Source organism: Bubalus bubalis, chromosome 22 (genome assembly GCF_019923935.1).
Source record: "Bubalus bubalis isolate 160015118507 breed Murrah chromosome 22, NDDB_SH_1, whole genome shotgun sequence".
Lineage (NCBI taxonomy): Eukaryota > Metazoa > Chordata > Mammalia > Artiodactyla > Bovidae > Bubalus > Bubalus bubalis.
In genome coordinates, this window is record NC_059178.1 from 15,516,024 (window position 1) to 15,529,460 (window position 13,437).

General features: G+C 39.6%; 1 protein-coding gene across 9 annotated transcripts in view; it reads left to right on the plus strand.

Moving 5' to 3' along the window:
- The window catches only part of PIAS2 (protein inhibitor of activated STAT 2), a 105,663-nt gene that overhangs the window by 46,181 nt on the left and 46,045 nt on the right, over positions 1-13,437 (plus strand). For all 9 annotated transcript variants that reach the window (XM_006075270.4, XM_006075274.4, XM_006075268.4 and 6 more), the window contains 3 exons: positions 4,370-4,420; positions 4,551-4,641; positions 11,134-11,268. In XM_006075270.4, the coding sequence (XP_006075332.3) occupies positions 4,370-4,420; positions 4,551-4,641; positions 11,134-11,268 (277 nt within the window). The remainder of the gene's footprint in view (positions 1-4,369; positions 4,421-4,550; positions 4,642-11,133; positions 11,269-13,437) is intronic.

Below are 13,437 nucleotides of genomic sequence, written 5' to 3' on the forward strand. Positions count from 1 at the left end.
AATGATACTAAAGCTGAAGCTCCAGTACTTTGGCCACCTCATGCGAAGAGTTGACTCATTGGAAAAGACTCTGATGCTGGGAGGGATTGGGGGCAGGAGGAGATGGGGATGACAGAGGATGAGATGGCTGGATGGCATTACTGACTCAATGGACGTGAACTCCAGGAGTTGGTGATGGACAGGGAGGCCTGGCGTGCTGCGATTCATGGGATCGCAAACAGTCGGACACGACTGAGCGACTGAACTGAACTAAACTGAACTGGTGGTTGATTTACAGTGTTGTGTTTCAAGTGTGCAGCTAAGTGATTCATATATATAGATACCTTTTTCAGATTCTTTTCCATTGTAGGGTGTTATACCAGATATAGTTCCTTGTGCTATACTTTAAATCTTTGTTGTTTATCTATTTTATATATATATGGTGGTATATTTAATCCCATACTCCTGATTTATCCTTTCCCCTAGCTCCCTTTCCCTTTTGGTAACCATAAGTTTTTCTTTTCCTAAGTCTGTGTTTTCTGTTTTTTAAACAGGTTCGTTTATATCTCTTTTTGGATTCCACATATAAGTGATATATAATATTTGTCTTTTTCTAATTTACTTCACTTAGAAGTAAATGTTTCTTTACTTGGTCCACCCAGTGTTGCTGTAAATGGCATTATTTTATTCTTATTTGTGACTTATGTTCTATTGTATGTGCATATTTTTTATCCCTTCATCTGTTAATGGACACTTAGCTTATTTCCATGTCTTACTGTTGTAAATGATGCTGTGAATATTGGGGTGCATGTATTTTTTTGAATTACAGCTTTTGTCTCTTGTGGATATATACTTGAGGGTGGAATTGCTGGATCATGTGGTGACTCTAATTTTTTAAGGAACTTCCATATTGTTCTCCATAGTGGTTGCACCAGTTTGCATTCCCACCAGCAGCGTAGGAAGGTTCCTTTTCTTCCATACCCTCTCCAGCATATATTATTTGTGTACTCTTTGATTGTGGCCATTCTGACCCATGTGCGGTGATACCTCACTGTAGTGTTGGTTTGCATTTCTCTGATGATTAACAGTGTGGAGCATCTTTTCGTGTGCCTGATGGTCACTTGCATTTCTGTTTTGGGAAAATGGCTATTCAGTTCTGTTAATTGGGTTGTTTATTTTCTTGATGTTGTATGAGCATTTTCTTGATGTTGTATGAGCTGTTTATATAGGATGTTATATAAACAGTTGGAGGTTGATCCCTTATCTGATACATTATCTGCAAATCTTTTCTTCGATTCTATGGATTGTCTTTTTGTTTTGTAGTTGGTTTCCTTTGCTGTGCAAAAGCCTTTACATTTGATGAGGTCCCATTTGTTTATTTTTGCTTCCTTTTCCATGTTAGGAAAATGTTCAGCTGTTTGGTCTTCAAATATGTTCCCAGGGCCTTCTCTCTATTCCTTCTGGGGGCCCCTGTGAATTATTAGTGCATTTGATGTCCTAGAGGTCTCTCAAACTGTCCTTATTTCTTCTCATTCTTTTTTCTTTGTTCAGCAGCAGTGATTTCCACTACTCTCTTTCAGGTCACTGATCCATTCTTTTGTATCATTTAATCTGTTGTTGATTCCTTCTAATGTATTTTTCATTTCAGTTTTTATATTCTTCATCTCTGGTTGTTCTTTATATTTCCTAACTCTGAAAACTTCTAACTTTTCACTTTGTGTAGAAGTTAATTTCTCCCAAGTTCTTAGATCATCTTACGATCATTACCCCAGACTCTTTCTTGGGTAGATTTGCCTGTCTCTGCAGTTTTTTTCTGAAGTTTTATCTTGCTCCTTCATGTGGAAATTGCTCCTCTGCTGCTCATTTGGCCTAAGTTGCTACTTGTATTTTTTATGTTTGTGATAGGTTAGTTTTGTTTCTCAACTTTGGAGAAGTGGCCTCGGTAGGAAATACTCATTCATGTTTTTTTAAATCATCTCATGTCCCATCACTCTCCTCTAGCAGCTTGTACTCCAACTAGGCTTTCCCAGCTCTCCATCTTTGCGTATCCTCTTCCTCCTTGCTCTGCTTGGCAAACCTGAATCATGTTTTAAGGGCCAGTTCAAGTCTGACCTCTTCTGTGGTGCCTTTCCACATTTCCCCAAATGGATCCTCTGTCTCTCACTGTACCATTCTCATGAACTTATTTTCTGTTAAACATTTATTTGACTGCTTGAGTTTACAAACTTAATGAAACCAACATCTCTTTCTCATTTTTATATTCTCAAGGCCTGTTATATAGTGTGTGGCGTGTAGGAAACACCTTTATATCTAATGAACGAGTTCAACCTGTGAAAGTTCCCAGAGCAGTTACTGGCAGAAGATGTCAGAAGATGCTTAGTCATTACTTGTCATGTTTGTGAAGATATATAACACATTGTATTTCCCAGTTTATATTAATTTTCCTTAGTAGAATGAAGCATCAATCCTTAGTGAACTATCCAAACCTTTATAAATGTTCTCCCATCTATCTTTCTAGATTAGTCTTTTAAAAATTGTGTTCCCAACCTAACAAGCATTTGCCATGCTTTCCTTTTGTTTAGTATCACCCCACTAGTGAAGCCGCTGTTACTGATGGAAATATGTCTCTCTCAAGTGTAAATAGAACCAGTGCTGTCCAAAGGCTTTTCTAATTTGTTCAGACTAATTGTGGAAATTGTCTTGAACTTTCAAGACCAGGCTTCCCTGGTGGCTCAGAGGTTAAAGCGTCTGCCTGCAATGCGGGAGACCTGGGTTCGATCCCTGGGTCGGGGAGATTCCCTGGAGAAGGAAATGGCAACCCACTCCAGTGTTCTTGCCTGGAGAATCCCATGGACGGAGGAGCCTAGTAGGCTATAGTCCATGGGGTCACAAAGAGTCGGACATGACTGAGCGACTTCACTTGGTTCCCTTCAAGACAAAATAGAATTTCCCTCTTTTCTGTAATACTTATTTTACATAGTATGCTATAATACCATATTATTTTAGTTGTATATATTTGTTACCTACTAGCATATGAGACTTTTGAAAGCAAATATCATGTTTTATTTATCTTTGATGCTCCAGCACCCTGACTTTGCAGTGTTTTTTGATTTTAATGAGCAGAATGATACGGGTTACACATAAGAGGTCGGTGTTGTCTAGGATATTGTGAATAGACATTTGAGAAATGTGGATTACTACTGGCAGGAGAGACAGTTAACAGTAATAGCAACCAGCTGCCCACACGTGTTGAGCACTTGTTATATCCAGGCACTTCACATGTATTAACACGTTTGTCACCACAGCGTCATGAAGTGGATGCAGTCATTTCCCATCTTTAACAGATGGAAGCACAGAAAGCTGAAGTCATTTGCGCAAGATCCCTTGGTTTGGACTGTAGCACTCAAGCTGGTGATTACTGTGCTTTATTGCCTTCCAGCGAACATAGAGAATTAGAAGCAGTATGCAGGCTAGCCCTGTGGGAGCAAGGTGGAGGGCTGCGTGTACTCTCCAGACAGGACTCAGCTCTCATGATCTTCTCTTTGACATAGTCCAAGATTTATGACAATGGCTGAGGGCAAGATTTCTTAAACTGTAAAGCGAATACATATCACTTTGGGACTCTTGTTAGAATTCCGATTCTGATTCTGTAGGTCTGAGGTGGGACCTGAGGCTCTGCATTTCTAACTAGGAAGCTCCCAAGAAGCTACAGTGCTGCTTCATTGTGGACTCCATTTTGACTGGCAAGGGTTTAGGAGTTTCAGTGTCAGAGATATTTTATATGGGACCGTGTTAGGTTTTCATCTAGAAATTCTAAGAGATTCTGTGTCCTTAATTGGGCGCATAGTTAGGAAGTTGCTGTGGCATAGAGGTTCTGAGACTCTGGACACCAGTTATTGATCCTAGATCTTATATTAGAATCCCCTGAGTAGTTGTAAAGACTGTTAATGCTCCGACTGTGCTTCAGAGCCAATAAGGATACCTGGTGAGTGGGCCTTTATGTTTAAAACATGTTTGCAAGTGACTGGAATACTCAGCAAAGGTTTCAGAACCACTGTGAGCAAATTAATTCATCAGAGTCTTAGAACCTAATGTGCTCCTTTTCCTGTTAACCAAATCTGTTGTCTGTTGAAATAAAAATTGTATTGTGAAAGTTCCCATGAATTGAAAATACTGTAAAATTGCTGTAAAGACAAGACTAAATGTTAAGCATATGCGGCCTGTCACCACAGTGTTGTGTTTTGATTAAACCTTCTGCCATTGGTTAGGCTAATGTTCATTTTTTAAGGACTACAAATAAAAATACCAACAATGCTTTTTTTCTGTTGAGCATATTTCTGTGAATTCTAGTTGTATTTTCATAATCCATTTGTTTTTCTCTTTTCAACAGGGATTTTTTGCCAGGTGGTAGGAGAGATTATACAGTACAAGTTCAGCTGAGGTGAGTTTGCAGTTTTTGTGTTCCTTTAATTTTATGCCTGCTAACTGTGTGCATATAGTCCTGAATTTGTAAAGTGTAAATTTGAGTACAATATTTAAGAGTTGTTTTTTTTTTTTTTTCTTTAATGCAGACTTTGCCTGGCAGAGACAAGTTGTCCTCAAGAAGATAACTATCCCAATAGTCTCTGTATAAAAGTGAATGGGAAGCTGTTTCCTTTGCCTGTAAGTTGCTTTTTATTCACCAGGCTTTTGCTTGTGAGTTTATTATAATTACTAACAAGGCTTAAAAATCGTGACTACTTTGTGCCAATGAACAGTCCCAGCATTAAATACTGTTTTCCATTAGAGAGATTCATGGCTTCTTGGGGAAGTGGCAGATTCCAGGTCTGGGGGAGATGGAAAAGATGAGCTTGAAGCATCTTGTGCCAGGAAGTAAGGAAGCTGTGAGAGATTCTTAAGATGATATCAAAAGGCATAGTAGCAGGGCAGGACCTGTAGGGAAGGACATGAAGGCAGCATGTTGTAGTGGCTGTCTGAATGAGCTGGGCCTTGGCCTTGGATGAGATGGTGAAAGTTGGAGGCTGCTGATTACAACTGGACATGGTGATTGAGGATTCCAAGCTTGAGCCTTGATGGTGCACACCCTTGAGAGACAGATGCAGTGGTGTTTGATTGACAGCCTGTTGAGAGAGAGGGAGAGACACACACTCTTTCTCTCTGTAGAGCCTGTTTCTCTCTCTGTCTCTGTCTGTATAGCCTGTTTCTGACCTGATAGATGTCAAATCTTAAAATAACAATTGTTGAATAGGAGTATGTATCTGGCTCCACTGAGGGTTGAGCTAAACTGCTAATTTGCTACAGCTGTGTGGCAGTAAAGCTGTATTCTCAATAGTAGTAGAGCATGGCCTGTTTTTCAGAGTGGTTATGTATCTTAACTGAAGAAGTGCTGTGAGAACAGTGATTCTACCATGAAGGTAAGCTGCCATATTCAGCAAAGCAGAGACCATTTGACATGGAGATGAGGTGCCTGTTTAGCATTCCTGCTGAGTGCAAGATTTGGCTCTGAAATAAGTATATGAGCAACAGCTGTGAGCAGCTGAGCAAGCCAGACAACAAAGTCTATAAATCTCAGCTCTGCCAGGGCCAAGTGGTTGTAGTTGAACCCCAAAGTGACAAGGCTCGTGGCCAAGGCTGACCCCTGTATTCGAAGATCTGACTTACTGGTTGTCCGGAGTCTCATTTCTGTCATATATAGCCTGTGGATTTAAAGACCTGAGAAATAGCCCTTTTCATGTATTTTATAGGGCTTGAACAGTACTGTACCACTGCCTGACTCTTTTTGAAAGAGGTCTATAAGGCTGAAATCTTGTGGGGATTAAAGGGGAAATTTCAGAGGCTGAGTAGATACGGTTGGGAAGGCATGCTTACATGCTCTTGTGTGTGTTCAGAACCTAGGGGGCACATTTTGCCTCTTGGGTTTCTGGCTGTAAGTAACAGGAGATCTCAGGAGCTGTCTTTCATCTGGATGAATCATATAAAGATCTAAACCAGGAGAAGAAGCAGCCTCACTTGGAACTGAAGGATGCCACTGGGTGGCCACATGTGTGGCAGAGGAAACCTAGGATTTTGGAATGATAGCACATTTTCCATGGCTTTTCATATCCAATTCTCTTTGTGTTGGATGGGCTAAGATTTCTTTTGACCTTTAACTTTTATTGCTGTTTTACTCTCTCACTCTCCTTAAAGAAATATCTGACTGTGATAATCTTCTTGGTGTCTGTAGACCCACCTGGAAGATCTGTCCAGTATTAAATGATTGTGCTAGTTTTGGGGAGTTACGTCTCTGAAACATGTGAGGCTGTACTTAAACTCTGGTGTTGCTGCAGAAAATATGATGGTTACAGATGTGTACACACACATTCCACAAAATTTTCCAAGTGGACCAGTCAGCGCCATGCTGTGGTATAATATTCCTTCTTTAAGGTGTGCAGCACCACTGTGGATAGCTCTGAATTTGTCAGTCTTTCAGGACTGGTGAGAGAGGAAAAACTCAGGTAGTTGAGCATGTTCTCTGGGACACTGTTGCTAAGTCACTTCTGGTTTCTCTCCAGAAGCACTAACTAACCCTTGCATACTTACACTAGGGCTGTTGGTGAACACACTGACTACTGTGTGATGAGCCCCATACTCACCTCTGGAGCCAGGGTCCTGCAGTGGCTCCAGGGGCACTTGTGGGAGAGATGAGGAAATGGAGCATAGGACAAAGGAGGTCAAAACAGATTTCAGAAGGAGAAGGTGATGGAGTGGTGGTAGGGGCAAGGGGGAGCTTGCCTGACCCTAGTAGGGCCGTCCCAAAGATCAGATGCCAGTCTTTCCCAAAGAGGTTCTTCATCTTTAGCCTTGTGAATTCCTGTGGGACAGCTGACATAAATGTGCATGGAACTGATGTAGAACTGCTGAGACCTCCCCTTGATCCATGATTGGGATATTGTAATATCTCCCAGTATTGGGGTATTGATTGGGATAATGTAATATGGGCATTGACTGGTGTATTTATGAGAATCATGTGAGTATACTGCCACCTTAGGAGAAGAATTGAGCTCTTTACCACCATGGAGATCTTCAGGAACTTTGTTCCAATGGTAAGAAGCATCAACAAGCCACAGAGAAGTTTGACATGTGATCCTTGCCCATGATCCTGATTTATTACACAACAGATCTTGGAGGAATAAGCTTTGACAGTCATGGGATTTCCCATTTGGGCTCTGAATAAATTTGAATTTGTGTCCTGGAACAAGTCCCTGTCTGTATGACTAATTGCAGTATGCAGTCATCATGGATCCATAATGGTTGGATACTCTACCTCATGAACAGAGAGTGAACTGAATAGAAAATGGTGTTCCCTTGATAATAGCAAGGTATCCCTGGATAATAAGGGTCAAATAGTGATGAAAGCAGTTTATATGCTGTTTTTACCCAGATCAAGATGATGGCTTTTAAAAGATACTTTAATCCATTGATTTTCCAGCCTCTTGATAACAGGGATGACAGTAAGCAGCTCGTAGCAGGGCTTGTAGAACGACATGTGTAGTGAGGACAGACACAAGTGAAGCCGCCTCCAGGAATGTCCCCATACCGCCATCTTTGACCCAGATGCTGCCGTTGTACAGACTGACCACATGATGAGAAAGTTATGTGTTTTTAAGGGCAGGAGAGAGGGGGGAAAAAAAGACCCTCTTTGCCTGGAGAGTTTTGAAAGGCTGAATTATTTTTCCTTTTAGACATATTTTGAGAAATGGATGTAAACCTGTGGAGCTGTGAGGTTAGGGGGCTGTGTGGGGGTTGATGTAGGGGAATATTTCTTGTAGAGATTCCAAAAAATGGAGAGGATGTGTGTTACAGTACAGCTGGCAAAACTCTCCTAAGTGTTTCCTCTCATTGCAGCGGGAAACATGTCAGTACCAGCGCCATTATCTTAATGTACTCTCTTTCTGAGTTTGTGGATTTCCTTTTCCTGTTACCTAATTTTTTCCTGCATATATTAATTACGCCGATGGTCTGCCTCACAGTAAATCTGGCGTAAAGTGCAATCAGTATTTTCTTTTGTTAAAACACACACACATGCTCCAGTGTGACGAGATTCCCTTGACCTAAGATGGGATAATATTGGCATCTAAAATATAATACTTAAGTAGGCTCAAAATTATCAAACATAAGTGAGTTTATAATTACGCTAAAATAAACCATTGGAGGTTGCATCAACTCATTGCTCTAAAAATTGACAGAGAGAATCATTGATTTTGGAGTAACCAAATGTTGATGTGGTCAAATTGTTTATGGGAAGGTTTAATACAAGCAAAGGAAAGAATGGATTTAAAAAACCTTTTTTTTTTTGGTAATCCATGAATCAAATAATGGATCTAGGTAACCATGACCAATGGATACTGAAACCACTAGGTCAAAGCTAGATGGGAACAACCAGGCTGACATAAGCTGAACTGATCAACCTTCACATCACTGACAGTGGAGCAAACAGGCATTCTGTGCCTCGTGACATGGCACAGTAGGAAGCACGTAGCATTCTCTATGAAGTTTTTGTCTCCGAAAATTTAAACCTGAATCTAGTCAAGCCTGTGCAACTCATTACTATCTTAAAGCATGGAGTGTCACATCTTCAAACTGTGAGGAAGCAGTCCGCCTAATCCAGAAGATGAGAATATTCTTCAGATCAAGAGCCCTGGGGTCCCCCACAGAACAACGGCATCAGAAACAGAGTGGGAGTTTTGGGGCAGGGGGTGAGAGAGGATGAAAAGCATTCTTTAATATAGAATAAAGGAGACTTCAGAGACAGCTGAGCACACTGTGAGGCTCTAGTTTGGATTCTGATTCAGACTGTAAAGGGACATCTTCTATGTCAAACTATGTATGCCTAAAATAATGTGTCTGGGATGCTTTATATAATGGGCAAAGACTACTTACAGGTAACCTATTGAATTGGGTGATAGTTCGTTTAGACTTTTTTCTCTAGTTTTGTATACATGAAAGTTTCAGTAATAAAAGAAAAAGACATCGTCGAGGCAGTTGAGAAATTGCAGTATAAACTAGATACTAGACAATTTTAAAAATCATGGTTAATATTGTTAGGTTATGATACTGTTCTTATTTCCTGAGGTCTTTTAAAGATGCATATAAAAGTATGGGTCAAGTCACATGTCTAGAAGTTGCATTCAAAAAATACTTGGGCAGAAATAAAGGTGTATATGTGTGGAGTCCCCTTCATGGATCATAGCCTTGTGGCAAAGGGGTTTGCGTAACTCAGTGTAGCTGTGAGCCATAGCAGGCAGGGCCACTCAAGAGGGGCGGTTCATAGTGGAGAGTTCTGACAAAATATGATCTTTGGGAGAAGGGAATGGCAAAACACTTCAGTATTCTTACCACAAGAACAATACAAAAAGGCAAAAGATAACCACACCAGAAGATAAGTCCCCCTCCCAGGTCTAGGTGTCCAGCATGCTACTGGGAAAGGGCAGAGAACAGTTATTAACAGCTCAAGAAAGAATGAAGAAGCTGGGCCGAAGCGGAAACGACATCCAGCTGTGGATGTGTTTGGTGGTGAAAGTAAAGCCCGATGCTGTGAAGAACAGTATTGCAAAGAACCTGGAATGTTAGGTCCATGAATCAAGGTAAGTCGGACGTGGTCAAGCAGGAGATGGCAAGAGTGAACATCAGCATCTCAGGATTCAGTGAACTGAGATGGACAGGAATGAGCGTGACCATTATGTCTACTACTGTGGGCAAGAATCCCTTAGAAGAAATGTAGTAGCAATGTTTCATGCAGTGATGGGCACAATAAAGGGCAGAAGTGGTCAGGACCTAATAGAGACAGAAGAGATTAAGAAAAGGTGGCAAGAATACACAGAAGAGCTATATAAAAAAATGTCTTAATGACTTGGACAACCACATTGGTGTGGTCGCTCATCCAGAACTAGGCATCCTGGAGTGTGAAGTCAAGTGGGCCTTAGGAAGCATCACTTCGAAGAAAGCTAGTGGAAGTGAGGGAATTTCAGCTGAGCTATTTCAAATGCTAAAAGATGATGCTGTTCAAGTGCTGCACTCAGTATGTCAACAAATTTGGAAAACTCGGCAGTGGTCACAAAAAAAGATCAGTTTTCATTCCAGTCCCTAAAAAGGGCAGTAACAAAGAATGCTCAGACTACTAGACAGTTGTACTCATTTTGCATGCTAGTAAAAATTATTTTCAAAATCCTTCAAGCTAGACTTCAGCAGGATGTGAACTGAGAACTTCCAGATGTACAAACTGGGTTTAGAAAAGGCAGAGGAAGTGAAGTGAAGTCACTCAGTCACACTGACTCTTAGCGACCCCATGGACTGTAGCCCACCAGGCTCCTCCACCCATAGGATTCTCCAGGCAAGAGTACTGGAGTGGGTTGCCATTTCCTTCTCCAGGGGATCTTCCCGACCCAGGGATCGAACCCAGGTCTCCCGCATTGTAGGCAGACGCTTTACCGTCTGAGCTACCAGGGAAGCCCTAAAGGCAGAGGAACTAGCAGTCAAACCCAATGTTCAGTGGATCATAGAGAAAGCAAGGAAATTCCAGAAAAACATCTGCTTCATTGACTACACAAAAACCTTTGACTGTGTGGATCACAACAAACTGTGGAAAATTCTTAAAGAGATGGGAACACCAGACCACTTTCTCCTGAGAAATGTGTATGCAGGTCAAGAGAGCATTTTTATCCCTCACAAGATTTTAATAATTCCTTTGAAATTCCCCAGTTTGTACTTTTTTAAAAAAGTTTTCAGAGTTCATTTTCCCTCTTTGTCACCCCTGGTATTTGAATGAATGAAAGTTCCTAAAATGAATCAGTATAAAGAGATTCAACTTTATTGTTTAAAAGAAAGGAAAAAAAAATCATAGCCAGTATGGCAAGATCTCAGCACCTCTGATTTTACTGGAACATGGAATTTTTGTTGTTACATTTTTCTGGATTTGTAAAATATTTTATAACATTTTTAAAAGGTTATTTTCCTCTTCTGGGTTTCCTCACCTTAGAGTGAGGACTGTGTGATTTCCAGGATAAAATAAAAGAATTTAGTGTGACTGAAATTAGGCAAGATACTGTACTTGTCTTGGAGAAAACGTTTGCACCTCTGCTCAGAATTTTAAATCGCTTTTCTTTTCTGTGGTTACAGGGCTATGCACCACCACCTAAAAATGGAATTGAGCAGAAGCGCCCTGGACGCCCTTTGAATATCACGTCTTTAGTTAGGTTATCCTCAGCTGTGCCAAACCAGATTTCCATTTCTTGGGCATCAGAAATTGGAAAGGTAAAGATTCTTTTCTCTGGGGAACATGAAAGTGATTCCTCTAGGTGGTATTGATTCGCTTTGCTTTTTCTTAGGCTACTAGTTCCATCTCGTTCACTTTTCTGTTTATAACCCCCGAAAGCCATACTTTTCAATTCGGGCTAGAGATGTGAGATTCTTAAAAGTTAAAACTAAGGTTTCTTCAGTATCATCTCTCTGTCTCCTTCCAAAGGAGATAAGTACTCTAACGGTATTTCTTAAAGTTAGTGGTTAATCACAGTTGTGTTTATGTGTGTGTTTTAAGTTGTATTTTTAAAAAGTGGGAATTTGGGCTACTGTTACATATTTATGAAGAGGGATGAAGAAAGCTTTATTAGGCTTTGGGGGAAATGGTTAAATGTACTCCTATTGTGATTAGACATAATTTACTCCAGCCTTTATATGAACAGCTGATACTTAAATAATGTGAATATCTCATAATATTTACTTAGATTTATATTTATTAGAAAACATTTACTTAGATTGGTATTAATTTCTCCATACTTTTAGATTGATGAACTTGGTTTTCTGCAGATTCTTAAGTATTAAAAAGCTTTTCGTCAATTATGAAATACTGGTTAATACAACAGGGATTTCCATTTTAGAACTGCTTATTTATATAACTGAAGTAATAGAAATGGAAGAGATTTCAATTAATTTCTGATCATCAGCTTTAATGTTGCTGTTTCATAGAAATAAACGATAGTATTCCTCCTTATGGATGGAGAAGTTGAATCATGTTTGTAGCCAGAATTAATTTGGTTGTATCACAAAGGTAATTGCCGAGCTGGACATAATGAATATTTTTGTATTAATCTTTGGACTGTACAACTGTGATTACTAGGACCTCTAATGATTGTTCTCTTGAACTCTCATTTCTGAATTTTTACTATAACTTGTTTATCATAAGACACTGATCCCTAATATTTTTTATGTGCATGAACTTAAATGTACAGTGATGTAGCACTGAATAAAGATTCAGGAAATCTTGGCTTAGTCTCAGGTTGGCAAATTGTTTGATTTTGGCAAAATTGCTTAATTCTCTGGGGCCTGCTTATTATAAACAATAAGTAAAATCTTGAGAATGGGTGTTATATACAAATATAAGAGACATTGTTAACTGAGCAAGTACTAATGCTTTAAAGTTTAGTGAGATAATAAAGTTTTTTGAGAGAAATTTGAGCAGAAAAGCAGTATATCTTTTTGAAATGATTATGACCTTACAGATTTTGTTTTTGAATAAATGATTGCAGATATTGAATGCTTAGCAGTTTTTTTTTTTTTTTTAAACCCCTTATAATGGCTGCCCTGGTAGCTCAGCTGGTAAAGAATCTACATTTCAATTCTGGAGACCTCGACTTGATTCTTGGGTTGGGAAGATCCTCTGGAGAAGGGATAAACTACCCACTCCAGTATTCTTGGGCTTCTCTGGTGGCTCAGATGGTAAAGAATCTGCCTGCAATGTGGGAGGCCTGGGTTTGATCCCTTGGTTGGGAAGATCCCCTGGAGAAGGGAAAGGCTACCCACTCTAGTATTTTGACTTGGATATTTCCATGGACAGAGGAGCCTGGCAGGCTACAGTCTGTGGGGTCACAAAAAGTCAGACATGACTGAGCGACTTTCACTTAATGGAAATAATATTCTTTTCTTGCAGTTGTAATCAGTAAATTTGTATACTCTTTTGGATATTCAGATATTTGGAAGGACTGTAGCAGGATGTTAAAAATGATATTTAAAGTATCTGATTTGGCAACTATTAAAAGTATTTTGTTTATTGTAGAATCAATTGAATGAATACGTGTAGTGAATTGGTAAGGTGGGTTTTAAGTATTTAAGTAAAATTATATATCATCTCTTCATTGCTTTATAGATAGCTCATGAAAGTTCCTTTGTGCCAAGTCTAAGAGGGTATGGAATTGGATGCTATTATTTTCTGACCTTGTATTTTTTATTTTTATTATTTCTTCATGTGTCTTATATACTACAGTAGTTGCCTCTTCCCGGTAAAATGTCCATTTGCAAATAGCAATTGTCACATTTTTTCTCCAAAAAAAAGCTGATTTGGGGTTCATGTGAATGATTTGCCTAAGGTTATGTAGCAGGTGTCTGCCAAAATTAGAACTGTGGAACTCTGGATTAAAAGTTTTTTGT